We start from the raw sequence: 17,738 nt of genomic DNA, 5'->3' as shown, positions 1-17,738 counted from the left end.
TGGTGGGGGAAGGAGGGCCTGCCGGTCTAGCGGCGGTGGTGGGGACACTGCTGGCCGCGGCGGTGGGGATAGGGCTCGGGGCCCGGCCTGGCGAACAACCAACGGAGTCTCAGTCGTTCACCAGAGGTCGGTCGTTCGTGTGCGTCTACTCGATCTGCGGTCTCTGTTCAGGATAACTGTAAATCCGTGACAAAGAAAGAGAGAGAGAGAAAGAGGAGGGATCTTGGACTGGCCGAGGACAAAGGGGCTTAATCGATCTCTGGACTTCGCGAATGTCGTGATTCGTCGTTGACAGTGACTATTGGAACAGTGACTCGCCGGAGAAACTGTACTTGGTCGAGAATCAACCCTGACCACGGATTTCCTTTTTTTTTCTTCTTCTTCTTCTTCTCTCGAGGTGCACCTTCGCTGGGAACGCGAGTGCGCGTAACTCGCACCGGGACCATTGACACGCCGCGTACACTCTGTCGGAGGATTCTGTTCGATCGCCGAAAGTGTTACGTTCCGCGTGGTCGCGGTTACCAGAACGGACCGATAGAGACTCGAGGGTGTGATTGTTGGTGCGGGGTTGATGGTTCTAAGGAACGCGACCGCGACCGGTCGTGGGAGAATGGTGGCGTGAAACGATAGGGTGAAGTGTCACGTTAGCGCGCGCCAACGTTCGTCAGGATGCCGAAGATCTTCCTGATCAAGAACCGGCTGCATCAGCAGCAACAGAGGCTGTTGGAGGCGCAGCACCTTGGCAAGAGCCCGCCACCACCCTGCAGCGGCAAGGAGAGCCCTCTTGGTAGCTCCGAACCCCTCAGTCTTATCGTGAATAAGCACCAATGTAAGTCCCTGCCGTTGATCAACCATTATCCCATTGTATCATTCATTTTCTTAACAGACAACAATATTCCACGTACATTTTTAGCCAATTTATGAAATGTTTCAAAGATACCGCGAAAAGTTTAACAATTTCTCGGAATCGCGATAAGTATCGAAGATTGGCGGAGCCGGTTTCGGTGGTTCATTAAAATTCTCGGTTTCCTTCGACTCTTGCGGTGAGACTGCTTTCTTGCACTTGACTGTCTCGGGGGGGAAAAAAAGTGCGCGCGCGAGAATATTTTAGGCCAGCCTCGCAGGTGCAAACAAGTCGGCCGCGCACAGGTGCCGTTGCAATTTAGGAGTTTGATTTTGCGACGCGCTGTCATTATCCCATATTTTGCATAACGCGACGTTCCTACCCGGCTGATCATTTTAACGCTCGATGGATGACATTTTTTTTCTCCGCTCACCTTTCATTTTAACGTAACTCGTCCGTAGAGGAACGACGCAGGCGAACAGCCAAGCTACGCGCGCATATTAATAGTTCCCTCGATGGCCCGCACTGATTCACGCGTCGCCATCGTAAATAGCAATTCACCGGAGAATGATCGATTACGAGTTTAAAAAACAGGTAATTATCGCCGGTTACGCAAGAGAGCCTCGTCTTGTCATAACGAGAGTTGTCAATCGACGGGTCATTCTTGTTTTCACGGCGCCTTATCATCGAACAACGGTATTGCGCGTAAATAACCGCGCGTAAACAACTTTTTCCCGGTAACCTGCGTCGCGTTGTTTCCGCGAACGTTTCAATTATTCAAGCTGATGAATTTCCTCGGAGAGAGAAGCTGCGCCAGGAATAGTCGGACGCGATCGAATCGAGGAGAAACGAACCAATTACGCGCGTGGCATTTCACTCTTTCGTTCGTCGAGGATCCGTGCCACGCAGTTGGACAGTTTAGAATCGAAACTGATTTCCAGTTATGTAATTGATCGGAAGACAGGTTAATTGGTTTTTCAGCCCGGGGCGCCTACTCGCCGGCGTTGCTCGGCGATGATAGCCTGACGCGGTTACTTTTACAACGGTATAGTGAGTAGACGGGCCGACGAGAAGTTGGTCCTAAACTGGTTTAGAAAAATCACTGGAACCGGTTCCTCTTTTTCGTCGTCCCCCATCTTTTTTCCTTCTTTCTTTTTTTGTCGTTCCCGCCTCTCCCACCGCAGAGACGCGGTCGGCCGTTTTCGAGTCCGCTCGATGTCGATGGCCTCGTATCGATTATCACGCGCCGCAGGTGCAAATTTACTTTCCGACGATGCTGCTCGTTCACCGGCTCCACTGTCAATTAGACGTACGAAATACGGAAAGCGTGTTTCTTCGACGATACGGAACAGGGAGCTTTTTTTTCGTTAGAGGAACCGAGAGATCTCGCGAGGGCTTTCCTTCGCGACGAGACTGGCGTACTCGCGAATCTCGATTTAAAGACCGATAAACCGAACCGCGAAATGGTCTCTGGCGTTTATTAGCAATCGTTCCTACCATATCCCGCAGCTGTAAATTTATCTCTCGCGACGATACTAATTTCACGAAGTAACGCGAAAGACGTAAAAGACGCTCGATAACATCGACGGGGATAAAATCAACATAAACACGTTATACACGTACAGAGGAGACGTATCGTTTTAAATATCGCTATGATTTATTGATAATTTATAAATGCAGATGCAGCCGCGTATCGTTAAAGGCGGAATCTCGATTGAAATACAGGGTCGCTGGAACAGGGCGACGGTGTTGACTGGTAACTGTAAAGCGAACAATCGTTACGCCTCGATTTTTTTCCATTAATAGCCGAAGATAAATAAACCATTGAATATTAATACAGGCGAAGTCGTCGCACTTAGATGGCAGATTTATTGCATCTACCCGTTAGATGAGATTCAGGTGTTTATCGACGCGACAATCTGTACTGAAACGCTGGGCTGACGTGTCCGCCGCGTGACTATAAAAGCGTACGCCACTTATGCAGAGTCAGGGGTGTACAGTTTTTGTACGCGTACCTTCGCATTTGCGCGGGACGAGCGCGGAGTTTTCGATGCGCGGCGAGACGCGTCCACGTTCGTGCCGGAGACTTCGATGCCCGCATACGCGCGATACTTTTAACGCGCTCGTTACCAATGTTACAAGCACCTTTACTTCTCTCAATTTACGTCTATCTGCTCTTATAATGCATTCTCCTCTCGGCTTCTCCAAACCATAAGTATTGAAAATTAAAATCTCATTCCCATTTCTCCTTCAGTTGTCGATACGTGTAGTTCTCTCGATGGATCAGCGTTAATTTAGAATCGATCGCGATTGAAAAGGAAGACTAGTTTCACGCGGGTCTCGACCGTTACGATTAAATTTCGGTTACGCAGTGGATAGATAGGAGCGGATTGCGCAATGATCGCGCGTCCGTTACAATAAGAATTTTCAAGTTTCGCACGGTTCTCCGGAGGAATTGCGCAACGTTCGTAGACGGGAACGCGGCACGAGTCCGATCGGCAATGTCTGTAATTCCATGACGGCCAAGGCGAGCTCGCGCACCGGTATTAGAATCCAGTGTCGGGTCGAGGAAAGATGGAGAGGGAGAGATAGAAGGACGTGGCTAGTAGACGATGTCGTAAATAGAAAAGCGACCGAGAAGAACGAAGCTCTCACATTCCTCGAATCAGAATTCTTATCGAACGTTTGGTACGTGCGCGAGGATTTATCATCGGGTATGGAAATTAGATGGTCGATAAGGGAAGCGGCCGCTCAAGAGCTTTACCTTGTCACGCGTCTCAAATTAAAATGTTTTTCACAATCGCCTCGCTCTTTTCTTTTTTCCTCCTTTAAATATCTCGGTTTTCATTGCCGGACGATCGATTTAGTCATTCCACAGCGTACGTTCGTTGCCATTTTTTCCCTTTTTTTTTTCTCTTTTATCGACACTCGTTAGAGACACTGCTACCGGCTGTTTTATGCAGTTTACAGTGCGATGCACGCGCATTCCACTTAGCAGTGAGCAGCACCAAAAGGGGATCGCGCTGTCACCCATGTGCGTGGAATGCGTTAAATTTGACGCGACGAAGACTGACGACGGGCATTACTAAGAATTCACCGCGCAAAGCGCAGAACAGCGTACACGGAAGCGTCCGGTTTAACTGGAAATTGTTCGTCTCTGAAAAAATTGATGAAAAATTCTTCCACCGAGCTTTAATCGTGTATCGGTACTTTATAGACGAGACACTTCGTCGGAATAATCGATTGGCGAAAGCGAAAAGACAAGTTCGAACAGTACAGATTGTTGTTCCGCAGGGGTAGAAACGAGATTCGCTAGATCCCGTTGAAAATCGTGTCACTTTCCAAAGCCTAGTGGTCGCGTAGTCCGCGCGCGTTTCAGCGCGAACGGCTTTGCAGCAAAGGCGGCGTTCGGCTGTCGTTGACACGTAGGTAATCGCGCACCTGTGCCAGAGGCTAGTACACCAGGATGTGCAGTCAATGTGACGAATTACAATGCACCGCTCGGTGTGCTCATCGTGCGTGCATTTCGAGACCCGTAACCGTGTGCGTGTCCTTAAGCGTGTAGAGGTATGTGGGCATCGAAGCAATGGCAAATCCTCCGGCAATGGGAGTGACGCCCTCGCGAGGAACCCATCGCGAATATCTACTATTGTCTGGTACGCGTGCAACCTGTTAACGAGCCGTTATCGTAAAGGTAATTGTAATTAACCTGCGACGAACGAGAGTTAAGAAACGTTCCCCGTGGAAGGATTTATACATGGTCGGTTGGCTTTGAAACGACAAACGGCGTGAACCTCTGGCCGCGCGGAGAACAGGTTCAGCTCGTGTATGGTCGAAAGCAACGCGCAAGCAGGTAGAAGACAGCGCACGGGTACGTCGTCTGGCTGGCGCGCGCACATGCACACGTGCGCGCACAGACACGGAAACGTACAGGTAAAGACGAGACGGCCGACTCACCTGTTCATCGACGAGCGACGCACACCGATTCGCACGGGGTCTCCGCGCAGAGACAGACGCGTTTACCGACTACCGTGCCGCGGAGGCTAATGGCGCAAGAGGGCCGTGACCGAAATTCTTTCGAAGCAAGGGGGCCAAGTGCAGAAAACGATCGGCTCGATATAAATCTGTTGCTGCCGTCGGTCGCGCCAAGCCGCGCCAAGCCGCCTCGACTCGTAGTCCTTGCGGACGCGCTCTCCTTATTATTCGCGATCATTTCCGACCATTTAGATAATGCTCTAACTTCCTCGGTGGTTCATTCCTTTTTCCTTTTTTTTTTTTTTTTCTTACCCGAGGCAGATGCGCCGATGCACCTGTAACCAGTTTCGAGCACTTTCGTTTATTCTGATTGCGAGCGTGTCGTGCGTTGCAGTTTCCGTTTCTCCTCTTTTTGTATCGCGTTCATTACATGTTTATTTCCCCGGGACCGTCGAATATTCTTTCTGGTTAAAGTCCTCAAGGATACCACGCGTGCGGAATGTTTCGCGAGTCGAAACTTACGAGCGTCCGCTCCTAATGTTTTATCGATACAATATTGTATTGACATCGGTCGTTACTGAGACCGTTGTAATTGATCGTTACCTTTTTCTGTCGCGAACGGAGTCAAATTCATTTAGCGACGGCGTAAATATTCATTTACCGATAATGAGAGCATCGTAATCTTGATCGAGGGAACGTGGAATCGAGGATGACGATAACGGATTATAAAGTGCGAGCAGCTGCATCCGCGAGATGTGCGAGGGGCGGATAGGGTGCGTTCCTATCGAGATCGTGAAACGATTTACCGCGAGCGTTTGACTTATTCACCTACTGGGAGGAGAAAAATCGGAGATCTCGGAGGAATCAAGGCGTATTCGCAACGCGTGTTATTACGCTCGACGAACACTGTAATTAGGAAACCGCGGCGCGTCGACTTGCTCGCGATTTGCCAGCTTTTTTCCTGTAATAGCGCGAGGATACCTCGCGTCCACGAGCTCATGAGCGTTCGTAACGACGTCTCGTTGGAAAATTAATATCTTTCAACATTTTAAATCCGATTCTTCCAACTTTTGAGCGCGCCCATTTTAAGCGCAAAACTGGAACGAGATTAATCTGCCTTGTTACCCAGGGCTTTATCTAAATTAGAGATCTAAGCGGGTCGAAATATCTTTCATCTTTCTTTCCGAGCGATTGATATTTAATTAAAATCCGTCCGCGCGCAGAACAGTTACGATCGCGTTGGGAAAAGTAGGAAAAAATTTTCCGCTTCGCCGTTGAATATACATAGAAGTCGAGAGGCACGTTGAACGTCCGTTGGATCGCGCGCCGGTATTGTACCGGTTTTTCCTGCGCGTTTCCTGTAAAACGCTACGCAACGAGAGGTAGAACACACTGATTACGTTGCCGTATGTGCCGGCGCGGCGCAACGAATGTCAAGGCTTCGGCGTCGATCTCGAAGACACGTGCGACGCGTTTCTCTAGCTCGATGCACCGCGATCGCTGCCAGGATTAGAAAAGTCGAAGCTCCACCAAGCTTTCCTCTTTCTTCTTCGAAAATGTTTGCGAGCTTACATCAAAGTCTATCGTTCATCGACGAGATCTCTCGAGTGAATTGGCGATGCGTTGGAGAGCTGGGGCGGGGGATCGAAAGACTTTTCACCGCGTGCCAAGGTCAGCGGAGGAAGATGGTCTCGCCTTGATCTTCCGTCCCGCGCCGCTAGAAAGGTGTCCACGGTAGAAGAAGAATTAACGGAGGATGGGAGGCGACGCGAGGCGACGCGAGACGACGCGACGCGACGGGGAGGGAGACTCCATTATGTAAGGCAACCGTGTGGCTTCGTGTACAGTGTCACCTTGCTGTTCGCGATGCTTCGACCCACGCACAGTACCGCTACGCAAACGCTACGCAGATACGCCGCAGCTACCCGCCTCTCGCCCCACGGGGACCCTCCTCCTCTCTCACCTTCTCCTCTTCGCACCTCGCCGACGATTTTACCAAATCTGATTGTCGATCGATGAACCATCGAGCGAGGTGGAACGCGGTCATGGATGCAACGGATTGCTGCTTTTTTTATTCTCCAATTTTTACGATTACCATCTTGATTTACCTCTTACCTTTACCTTCGGTTACTCGTCGAAATTAGACGGATTAGAACGTCTTCTAGCTCCAAGCCGGAACAATTGTTCTTGTGTTACAGTTATTACTCAGCGTAATGTTCCTCGGATACTTTACAGCGTGCTTTCCAACGCTAATGCTTAATAGCATTTTAATGCGTAACACCATTTGTATAGTTTCGCGTGTAATTGCTTATCGATGCGATTCTTAATTTTCTTCGGATCTGTTTTTAACGACGGTACTCGATGACTCGAACGTACTGCAAATTCGAACGCGTTACCATGTTTCGAATAACTTGGTAACTGTACAGGCGAGACAGAAACGAATCGTCGCGTCGACCGGCCATCACATATTCGATGCTCGCATCGGAACAATGTCGATCGCGTTGTTATTCCTAATGCGCATTCTTTTCATCAGTCACACCTTATTGGTCGTACGCGTGTGTCGTATATAAGTTTGCGTTTCACGCTTCAAAATGCGTCTCGATCTTTACCGGGCTCGATCGATTGGAATTTTTTCCTCTACTCGCGAGTAGACGAACAGGAGAGGGAAGTTCCAAGGGTCGCCTTACACGCTGGGGCTTAATAAAGGGGTAGCTGCGCGCAGGTTGAGGTGGCTGAACCTGTCGTCGCCTAGTTAGACTCGAATTAGTCACCCTCGTGATTGTCATCGCGTCGCATATGTAGTTTGATCGCGCAACAGGTTAGAACGATTGTGAAAACTGTCGCCAAGGCTTGTTACGAAAACCAGACTATAATATCGGGAGATATCAGCGTCGAATGTTTAACGCGGAAAGAGATCGTATCGATAGAACGAGAGACAATAGTCGTCTACCGGAGCAATTACTTCTGGTTGACCGCAAAAGTTCGATTCGTGACTGATAAAGCGAGTCGAGCGGTTACCTCGGTTCCAGCAGCGATTACGAACCAACGCGAATCGGTTACGAACGAGCGATGGTACGCTTTCGAAACGGGAGACAATTGGTACCTTTTGATCTGCAGGTCTCGAGCAAAAAATGGCTCCCTGGCAGGACAAGAGTCACTTCCTACCGGAGTCGATGGCTCGCATTGTATAGGCGAAAGACAAAGTAGTCGCATTGTTCGGTACGGCGAGCGTCCGTGCGGACGCGGATAAACGATAAACGGTGTGGCGTGCGAGCGGTGAAGGTTCGTAGCTCTGTGGGTAGCCAAAAGGAAAGGAAGGGAAAAACTCGGGGGAAGAAAAAAAAAAGGATCGGAGGGAGTGGTCGGGCGTAAGTAGGTCGGCTAAGCTGAGGCGTGTTTCGTTCGATCGAGCGGACAACCGGACGCGCGCGGTCCAATAGCTGAAGAGTCGCCTCTTCTCCCGCCAAAACATCCACCCTGAACCATTCCCTCCGATCGAGAACTTGAACGCCGCGTTCCTTCGGCTCGACTTGCTCGCGCGCGTTACTTAAACTTGTAGCACGCGATCTTCGAAGTATAATTTGAGGCTCGAGATCCTCGAAGAAACCGCGGAGTACGTCCATCGTTGGAAGTAATCGACGCAACGGGCGATCAAAGACGACGGACAAACGACCGGAGCAAACGGGGGAAAAAAGGCAAACGGAACGGTCGCGGCGTGTTCGTCATCGCGCGGTCTCTTCGGCCCGTTACTTTTTAATGTCGAGCCCCGTAGGGCAGAGTCGAGCAGTCTCGCTCGCCTTGGACCATATCTTCGCAGCGATCGAGTTCGCTGGCTCTCATTTTAAAATGGAACTGTCTACGCGGTGCGCTGGCTGCCGCGTCGAAATCTTATCTCGCGGCGTCTGATACTCGGTTTCTCGATCGACGCTTTTCCAATGAGTCGCTCGATGGGAAATCGAAGAGTAACTGAGAGAGTCGAGCCGAGTTTCTTGTCGAGAGGACAGTGGGAACGTCTCGATGGTGTTGCGTACGGTCAAGGCACGAACGGCTATCAGATGTTTCTCGTTCACCGGGAGACGACCGTTCGGTCTTCGAAGATCCCTGGCTGGTCGAGCCTCCTCTCTTTCTCCCTTGGCGATCCTCGACTCTCGATAAGGATTCGAGGCGACTGGATCCCCTGGTACAGCTAAATTGCTCGAAAACTCGCAACGCGGAGACTCGAATGGCCATCGCTAGTCCCTCGGCAGGGAGCTCGTTCCTGTCCGGTGTAGACTCGAAGTACCGGTTCTTGCTTCTTTCTCTCGCTCTCCCGTGGCCTCCCTTTCTTCCCCCCTCTCTCTCTCTCTCTCTCTCTCTCTCTCTCTCTCTATCTCCATCCAGACACAAGAAAAGAAGACAGAGAACGGTAGAAGTAAAGCGATAAAGAGAGAGAGAGAAGGAGACTTCCTTCGACGAGGGAAGAAGCGACTGAAAGAAGAAGCAAGACCAAGAAAGAGATCGGTACGCCGGTCACGAAGCCCGCGTTGGTATTTATAGCGTGGCCCCGGACCTGTTCGAGGGATTTGGTCGGAGAATCTCACGTACACGGGTCGATTCTTTCTGCTGGAAGGTTGCTCAACCGCGAGCAGAACCGCCATTTTGGTTCCTCTCCACCGCGAACCCGTTGTTACCTTCGACTCCGCATGTGTGACGCAACCGCTTGCGTAAAGACGCGTCGTTAGAAGCATTCTCTGAACGACTGGCCCACCGGCTCTGTCCTGCCGCCAAATTTCTTCTGTCGTAGAAACGCGTCTCGCTTCAGGGACGTGGTGTCTCGCGATTTCTGCGGGCAGAACGAAGGCCGTTAAAAATACTTGTAACGATCGTTCCACTGGGAGGGTTACGATGTACAAGGTTTGGAAATGTTTGGGTACTCGCGAACTCGAGTGTCCCTCATCGTGGAAAACGCATCTATGCATACTACGCTACGATCGAGCTGTTCGATACCTCCGAGTGGGAAGTGGTTCTATTATTTCTGTTCGGATCGTGTCGTCTGTACGTAGTCGCACGCTATTTCTAGACGATGTGTTGCTATTTTCACGGGAGCTGTGGTTTCTGGTTGCACAAGTTGCCTCGCAACACGACCCCGCGCGAGACAGGGAGATTTGCCAACGCACGGGATAGCTTTACCCGTTCCTGATATAGATCGATATTATTTTCTTCCGGCGCCAATTAAAAATTAACGAACGCGCCAGACAATGGGAAACTTCGTCTGTAATGTTAATAAAACGCGAACCGGTCACGATACACCTCGGCTATTAGACGGGGCTGCAATTAACGTAGACGGGGGTTACGGTTTGCTCGTTGTCAACGATTAAAAAATGGATCCGCGGTCTTAATTACGAGCCGGCGTGCGGTTAAAAAGCGAGGAGCGGAAAAGGCTTTCCTCGTGGTTGACCGCGTAACCGGCGCGCGTGTTCGCCGCCGCACGTGTTCGCAAAAAGCGGGTGCCGTGTCCTCGCGGCCGATTTCCTGGTTTACGCTCGAACGGCTTCGCCGGCCGACGCGGTGTCCTCGTGCTCCATTCGCGAAACGCACGCTCGGTGTCAAAGTCAAGAGAATGCAGACGGGAACGGGGCCCCGATAATTGGAGAGACACCTCGACCGAGACGCGGGTACGCGCGATCCAAACGCCCGTCCTTCAAGGCCGTCCCTCGTGTTCTCGCGCATCCACTCCTGCTAAATCCAAGCCTCCGAGGAACACTTTTAGAAATTCGTCCAGCTTGTTCTTGTTACACTTTGCGTTTTCTTTTTTATCATCGCCGACTCAATTTTCTCTTACATTCTCTAGAGAATGGTATACGCGCCTGTCGAGTTAATGGTATATTTAACGAGTGATTTCTAATGATTGCTCGGATCGGATTAGATCGCGTACGAAAGAGCGTTACTGGTCGAGGACGAATTACGAGGCGGTGCGTGAAGGACGCGTGGAAAGAGAGTATAGCACGTATCGCTGTACCGTAGTACCTACGAACCCTGTCAAGGTTGCTCGTAAATTCAGCCATCCTGTTACCACGATGAGAGCCCATATTATGACCGTTCGCTCATTACGTATTCGAGACGCGTAGGGCATTGAAATTTCGACGGCAGCCGAGTCGAACGAGATTTGCGAATTTTAATTTTACCGCGTCGGTATTGTTACGGGTGCACCGTCGAACAGTGTCCCGCCAAAAAATTTCCACGCGTTCGATCGACCGCTATTAGTCTCCGCTGACGTTCTACGAGCGCGACAGGCGCCACGTCATTCGACACTGAATGACGTTATGTTTCCCAGAGTACGTCTGCACGTTACATAGACTAATTTCAATGAATCATTAATAAATGGCCGTGGCTCGCGGTACCAAAGCGGAAACCATTAGGTTCCCGCGTGCGCGATGATCACCACGATTGATCGAAAACGCTGTACGTTATTTGTAGATCGCGAAAAGACTGACGATGACCGTGCAACGACTCCAGAGTCCCTCCGCAGCAGCAGCCCAGCGTCCTCTCCTCCGCCACAGTGGCAGTCGACGAGCACACCGACCAGCACACCGCCCCGACGGTTCATCTCGAGCATCCTCGGCGGCGATGTCCCGTACGGGAGCAGAGGTCACGTCCTGACCAGGGCGGAACGCAAGGAGTACAGTAGCCCGCCGATCGCGCCCTCCTCCAGCGATGCTTCTCAGTTTCTCGCGAAATCGGAGAAGCTAGTGTTGCCAAGACCGAGTACACCACCGAAAACACCGCGGGTAGAGCCGCCGACCAGAGTCTCGGTGATACAGAGGGTTCCCTCGCAGAGCCAGCCGGCGTCTCGAAGGGAGGACAAGGTGGAGATGCCACAGACTCGGGAACCGGAACAGGTAACCTCACCCTCTCCCAGCCCATATCGGTTAATTCACTTAATTCGCTTCTCGAACGCGCGGTTTCATTTCTGTGTCACGGCGAAAACTGTCGATTCATAGAAATAATCCTATTAGCATGCGATTTGCCATATTTATCCTTGGTAAGAATAGCAAGCAGGAACGACGAAGGTAGACTTTCCCGCGTTCCCCTACTTTTCCCCTTTCGCGTAACATCGACGCCGAGGAGAATTTCATGAATACAGATGAATATGATAATCGGTACCAGATATGTTAATCGATCGCGCGACGGTGGCTGACATTGCTCGTTATCTTTGCAGGAACAACCGATCGATTACGCGGTCCCGAAGAGAAAGGAGGAGGACGAGGAGCGAGGCCGCGAAGGCGCGAAAGTGTCGCGCGCGATCGGCATCGCCAGGCCTTTTCTGGCCATGAGACTCTCCGGTCCCCAGGTGGTCCACGCGGCTGCTGGCCACGGGAGATCGTCCAGTTCCGGCAGCAACGGCAGTTCCGGTTCTAGCGGCGGGTCCAGCAACTCTGCCGGCTCTTCCTCTACGAACTCTGGCGGAAGTGGGAGCTACTGCGGAGGCGGGACGGTGACGGGCGGCAGCGGCGGCGGCGGTGCCGTGGGCGGCGGCGCTGGAGGAGGAATGAACCCCGGCGGAAACGGCGGCCGTGGTAACTACGGGCCAAGTTCGCCGCCTACCGGCTCTTTGCCGCCCTTCTACGAATCCCTCAAAGGTGGGAACAATCTGGCCAATTTCGCGAATCAGTACAACACCACTCAAGGTAGGATATCATCGTCAACGAACCTCTTCTCTTTTCTTCCGCGCCGAAAGAACGCGTCTTCGATCCTATCGAGACTGACCGTGTAAAATGGGATCGCGCAATGACAGTGTGTCGGGGTGATTTACGTTTCGAATAAAAGGCTGGAAATATCTAATATTTTAGGAAACGGATACCTGACGCCGTCACCGACGGTAGGAATGGAATGCGACACTGGCCAGCAGGACGTGAACTCGCAGCACTCCCAGTACAACGCCCAGGAGGGCAAGCAATACTCGCTTCTGCAGAACGTATGCGCGTCGTACGGTTTGACGTTCAAAGAGGAAGAAGACTTGTCACCGTACAAGATCCAGGCGAACGATTTGCTGTCGGGACAGTACGGTGCTTACGACATGACCGACACGGGGATGATGGTGGACATGGTGACGGGCGCGGTGGTCGATCCGCTGCAGTTCACCGCGACGTTGACCTTCAGCTCACCTTCGGATCACACCGCACTGCTGGAAAGCCTGAGCGACGCCGCCGACCTCTTCTTGCCGAGGTTACCAGCCGAGGACGGCAGCAACGATCTCCTGGAAGAGTCGCTGCACTCCCCCGCCTCGGCTGGGAGCGGGATCGGGCAGGACGGCGGGCAAATGACGACTCCCGTGGAACCGAGCGTCGATCCTTTCCCAGAGCACAGCATGGCCTTGACCAGGGGATTCGACACATCGAGGTGAATGCCCCCGGCTGATTCGTTTCTCGGTATCGAGCTGCTTTCGATGTTCGCACGCGATATACGCCTCCGCTGAAAACGCGTCTGCACACTCACGGACGTAGTCTTCGGGTATAGCCTGTTACCAGCGATACGATTTGCAGACAATGTCCGCCAGTGTGAATTACGTCTGCCCCTTCGAGACTAGTCGAATAATCGGCCGAAAGATCGACCCGGTGATCCAGCCATCGGTCTACGAGTAGTAGATCGACGTTCGAGCGGAATCGAAAGTTGCTTCGCCGACCATTCTAAAATAATACAAATAAACAACCATCTTTGTTCAGGCACTACACGGCAGCTCCTCAACATTTCAGCACCTCGAAATTAGGGTTGGCTTATACCACAGCCGAATCGAGCTACCAGTCGGTTTCGAAGGAACGGCCTGAGCTGGCGCTCCACATTAACCAGAATCACCAGCACCAATCGGAGCCGCAACTGCAGCAGTTGCAGATACAGGTGCAACTGCAGCAACAGCAGCAGCAGCAGCAGCAACAACAGCAACAACAACAGCAACAGCAAACTGCCGCGACGTCTCCTCACCAGCAGCATCAAGGGCTGCTAAGTCCGGGATTAAGCTTCACCGGTAGTGGTTAGTGTTTATTACCTCCCCATTTCCGTTTCATCCTTTATGAAACAACTTGTATAAACGCTATTTATTTAATAAGTACTCCTTAACACATTCACTGCGTACGAACGACCGTTCCAAATAGAAGTAACGTCGGCATTAAAATTTTTCCAAAGTATCCACACAACAATGCGCCAGTTGGCGTTAATCGAACGTATTTAAGCAAATGAAATCGCTAAATATCATCAGCGGTGAGTGTGTTAATGCATTGAACGTTCGGAGATATTTTCGAAAGATGCTGAGATACTGCGCAACCCAGTCATGGATAAGAAAACAAAACGCTGCGAAATATCTCCTGGTCGGTCAATCGCCAACCTAACCCGTCGTGTTCAACGCGATAATCGATTAAGAAAGTCAGCCGTAACGCACTCGAGTGTAGCTGTAAATATTCGACTATATTGATTTTAAGGTCTGGAACTAGATTCAGGTAGCAGCGTGGGCGGAAGTTTGCCAAGTCCCGGTGCAGCGAGCTGTTCGTTGGACGCGGCGTCGACGAGCACCTCCCCATCCTGTGCCTTAATGGAACACGCGCCCAGCCCGGCAGCCGGCGTGTCCTCCGCGTCGGTGAACACCGTGCAACCGGCTGGACCAGTCGGAGAACCACCGCTGACGCAACGGGTCGGTGTACTACAGCAAAGGGTAAGCACCCGAAATTGATCCAGGCAAAAGCATACCTCTTCTTCTCGAAGTTGAACGCGACCGAAGGAATCTGTATGGCACTGTTGCCCTCTGGCTCTTGTTCTATCTCGGATGAAAGTTTTCAAATCCGAAATTTCACTTACCATTCTATGACGGTCGAACACTGCCACATGGACATTCGAATTGTTGCGTCGTTTCCATTAAATCGTATCGAAATCGACGCGATCGCACGATTATATGCAATGCCAATCAAATTGAGTGCTTCATCCACTATCACCGGTATTAATCGTAAGGAGAACACCTTGATCGATAAGGTTAACGGGTCATTCGTTGTAGCTGGGGCTGCCCGGTGACTGTCAGCTGGAATTCGTCAACGGCGGGCACGGGATTAAAAATCCGCTGGCGATCGAGGGTCAGAGACAGGCGGCGGCTAATCGCGAGGAAGAGAGGGCAACCCGACCTCCGCCTGGCAAGGTAAACGTCATTCTTCAATGCTTTTCCTCACCATAAATCGCATATTTTATTAATCCGCAACGCGATTAGCATTCCTCGAACTTTAGATTCAACGCTCAACACGCCTAGATCCTAGTCCCCAGATTAACGTTCCAGTTTACCGTCGTTACATATTTTATATGCAGTCCTGCGTGTTCATAACAGCGGAGAATGCGAGCAACGTTTATAGAACAAGAGGACTCGTTCGTTTTTCAGGACGACGATCCGAACCGCTTCACGTGCCGCGTATGCAGTAAGAACTTCAGCCTGCAGCGGCTGTTGAATCGTCACATGAAATGCCACAGCGACGTGAAACGTTACCTGTGCACGTTCTGCGGCAAGGGTTTCAACGACACGTTCGACCTGAAGAGGCACACCAGGACGCACACCGGCGTTCGGCCCTACAAGTGCAATCTCTGTGAGAAGAGCTTCACCCAGAGGTGCTCTCTGGAAAGTCACTGCCTTAAGGTTCACGGTGTTCAGCATCAGTACGCGTATAAGGAACGTCGCACAAAGGTGAGAAATGAAAGCTTCGCAAAGCGGTTGCGACATAGTCATCTGTTTAGAGAAAGAAAAAAGTAAAACGCGATATGAAATTATATTGCGTCGTACAGTTCTCAGAAAGTTAACCGGTGACTTTGTTTCCGTTCGTTCTATTTAGGTGTACGTATGCGAAGAATGTGGTCACACGACGCAGGAGCCAGAGGTTCATTACCTTCACCTGAAAGATAAGCATCCGTACAGCCCGGCGTTGTTGAAGTTCTACGATAAGCGACATTTCAAGTTCACCAACAGCAATTTCGCCAACATGTTGCTCCAGGTGCGCACGTAGACTCCGACTAGAGTAGAGTTTATGACCGTTTAGGATGTCGTCGTATAAAATAAAAAAAACGAGTAAACGAATAAAAAAAAAACAGGTAACGAGAACGTGTCGTTGACCGCCGTGTTTCTTCGTTCCACGAGAACGGGGAACAGAGGCACGAGAGACAGGAACGTTCGAAATAGATAATTACGAAGCTAGGGTAAAGTATGGGAGGGAGGGTGGTTGGGAAAGGGGTTAGGGGAGATACGAACGAAGAAATACAAAGCGGATCGAAAGAGAATCGTAGTTCCGTCAGAGAATAAAATAGAAAGAAAGTAAACGAGTTATTGAAGTAGAGTACCGAAGGAAACAAGCGGAAAGAATACGATATTCGAACGTAAAAGAATAGCAGATTCAAGAACACGAAATTGTTCTTGGTCATGTAACTCTTCAGGGTGGCCTGTTGCAACGGGACTCGCGGAATACGGACAGCTGCGTAAAGTCAGCCTCGAAAACCCTCGAAGCGCCTCTTCAACGCGCCACGACATTGTTGCATCTGGGTCGAGCCTCCAGCTTCTGATCACGAACACCGGGTGACCAACGGGAACGGGAACAGGAACGGGAACGGCAAGTGGACCAACAAGAGCAGAAGAGGATAAATGGCTCCGCGACCCTTTCACCCATCGAGCATCGTTTAACACCATCGGACGGATCCCGAAGTAAACGTCGCGCGAAAAGTACCTGCAGGTGGTTTCCCCTTTAGCGGTGACACACGACGGCATCGAGGACCGATGACGATCGGATTTGCCGTGGAATTCCGCATGGAATTGGTGATTGTCCGTGAAACTCGGGTTGATCCGCGATCCCACAGAACGTTAAATGAAAATATAAACATTTTGTATGCACAGTATTGCGCTAATCGAGGTACGCGGTCTTGTACCGTGTTACTTCTTACCGACTGTAGGTATATATAATGTACATGTATGTATATGCGTAGGCTATCGCTATCTATAGGTTACGAGAATGGGGGGGACAAATCGAAGGCGCGAAAAATTACACCCGAAGACTCGGATCGAACGTTTCAGGAATGACGATCGTTTCTTCTCGTCGACGAGGTCTCCTTGCGCGAGAGGTAGGACAGCGCGGTTCTTTTCTTCGAACGATTAGTATTATTGTTTTTTTTTTCTTTTTTTTTTCTTTATTTCTTTGCGCGATGAACGGCAAGTTACGTTGCTTTCCGACTTAGAGGGTGCAAAATTACGTCGAAGTATCTAACATCGATGCGGGACGTGTCGGATACTTCACGAATTTTCGTTACAACGAGATAACGATACACCTTCGGTAAACATATCGTGTCTCGAGGTAATTTTTCTTACTTCTAATTAGTGCGTTCCTCGTTTTGACTGACGCGTTCGGGGAGATACGTTGCGAGAACGAATCTTTTCTTTGTTTTCTTTTTTTTTTCTTTTCTTTCGTTTTTAATTAATAGACGCCTATCGGTACGCACCTTGGGAAATCTGTGATATAATAAGACACGATTTTACTCGCTCCTCCGCGCACAAGATTTCGCTTCTTGCACCTTGGTTCTTTCGTGGGGATACGCACCGACATAGCGGAGTGAGATTACACGATACACACACATACACATTGTTTTTTTTTTTTTTTTTTTTTTAAACACGGCTCTGTACGTATTTGGAAACCATTATCTCGTTTACTTTTCAATTGTACTTTTAATCCTTGACTAATTTTAGGTTCCATACTAGCCGCGGTTGTAGCGGTTGAAAGTATTTTACTTGAAACATCGGCACCAGAGAAAAGCAAAGAGCCGTGCCACTTACGTACACACCAACACAAATGGGGTTTCGTGCAATTCTACGGTGGTAGGGCATACGTGTTAATTTGGAGCGATGCGCGGATGAAATCGGTTCGCGACTCGGCTTATC

The 17,738-nt window shown here is 50.5% G+C and overlaps 1 protein-coding gene across 6 annotated transcripts; it reads left to right on the top strand.

Moving 5' to 3' along the window:
• The first annotated feature begins 553 nt into the window (after positions 1 to 553).
• Positions 554 to 16,402, top strand: LOC143425261 (uncharacterized). Of its 6 annotated transcripts, none has more exons than XM_076897931.1 (10): positions 554 to 829; positions 11,276 to 11,697; positions 12,018 to 12,486; positions 12,649 to 13,198; positions 13,552 to 13,826; positions 14,272 to 14,501; positions 14,838 to 14,975; positions 15,210 to 15,509; positions 15,655 to 15,813; positions 16,250 to 16,402. In XM_076897931.1, exons 1-10 carry the CDS (start codon positions 670 to 672, stop codon positions 16,373 to 16,375), a joined length of 2,829 nt encoding a protein of 942 aa, XP_076754046.1. In that variant the 5' UTR covers positions 554 to 669; the 3' UTR covers positions 16,376 to 16,402. The 6 variants fall into 6 exon arrangements, with proteins under 6 accessions (XP_076754046.1, XP_076754044.1, XP_076754041.1 ...); XM_076897929.1 differs by having other exon boundaries at positions 13,522 to 13,820; positions 14,284 to 14,501; XM_076897926.1 differs by having other exon boundaries at positions 13,522 to 13,820.
• Positions 16,403 to 17,738: the final 1,336 nt, after the last annotated feature.

Source organism: Xylocopa sonorina, chromosome 7, assembly GCF_050948175.1.
Source record: "Xylocopa sonorina isolate GNS202 chromosome 7, iyXylSono1_principal, whole genome shotgun sequence".
Taxonomy (NCBI): domain Eukaryota; kingdom Metazoa; phylum Arthropoda; class Insecta; order Hymenoptera; family Apidae; genus Xylocopa; species Xylocopa sonorina.
This window is presented reverse-complemented; position numbering and strand designations above follow the sequence as displayed.

Bases quoted from the DNA above. Each gene is read 5' to 3' on its own strand.
- LOC143425261 (XM_076897925.1), top strand. From the start codon at position 670: ATGCCGAAGATCTTCCTGATCAAGAACCGGCTGCATCAGCAGCAACAG. The intron at 13,827-14,271 runs GTTAGTGTTTAT...ATTGATTTTAAG, and splicing joins ATTAAGCTTCACCGGTAGTG to GTCTGGAACTAGATTCAGGT. The intron at 14,502-14,837 runs GTAAGCACCCGA...CATTCGTTGTAG, and splicing joins TCGGTGTACTACAGCAAAGG to CTGGGGCTGCCCGGTGACTG.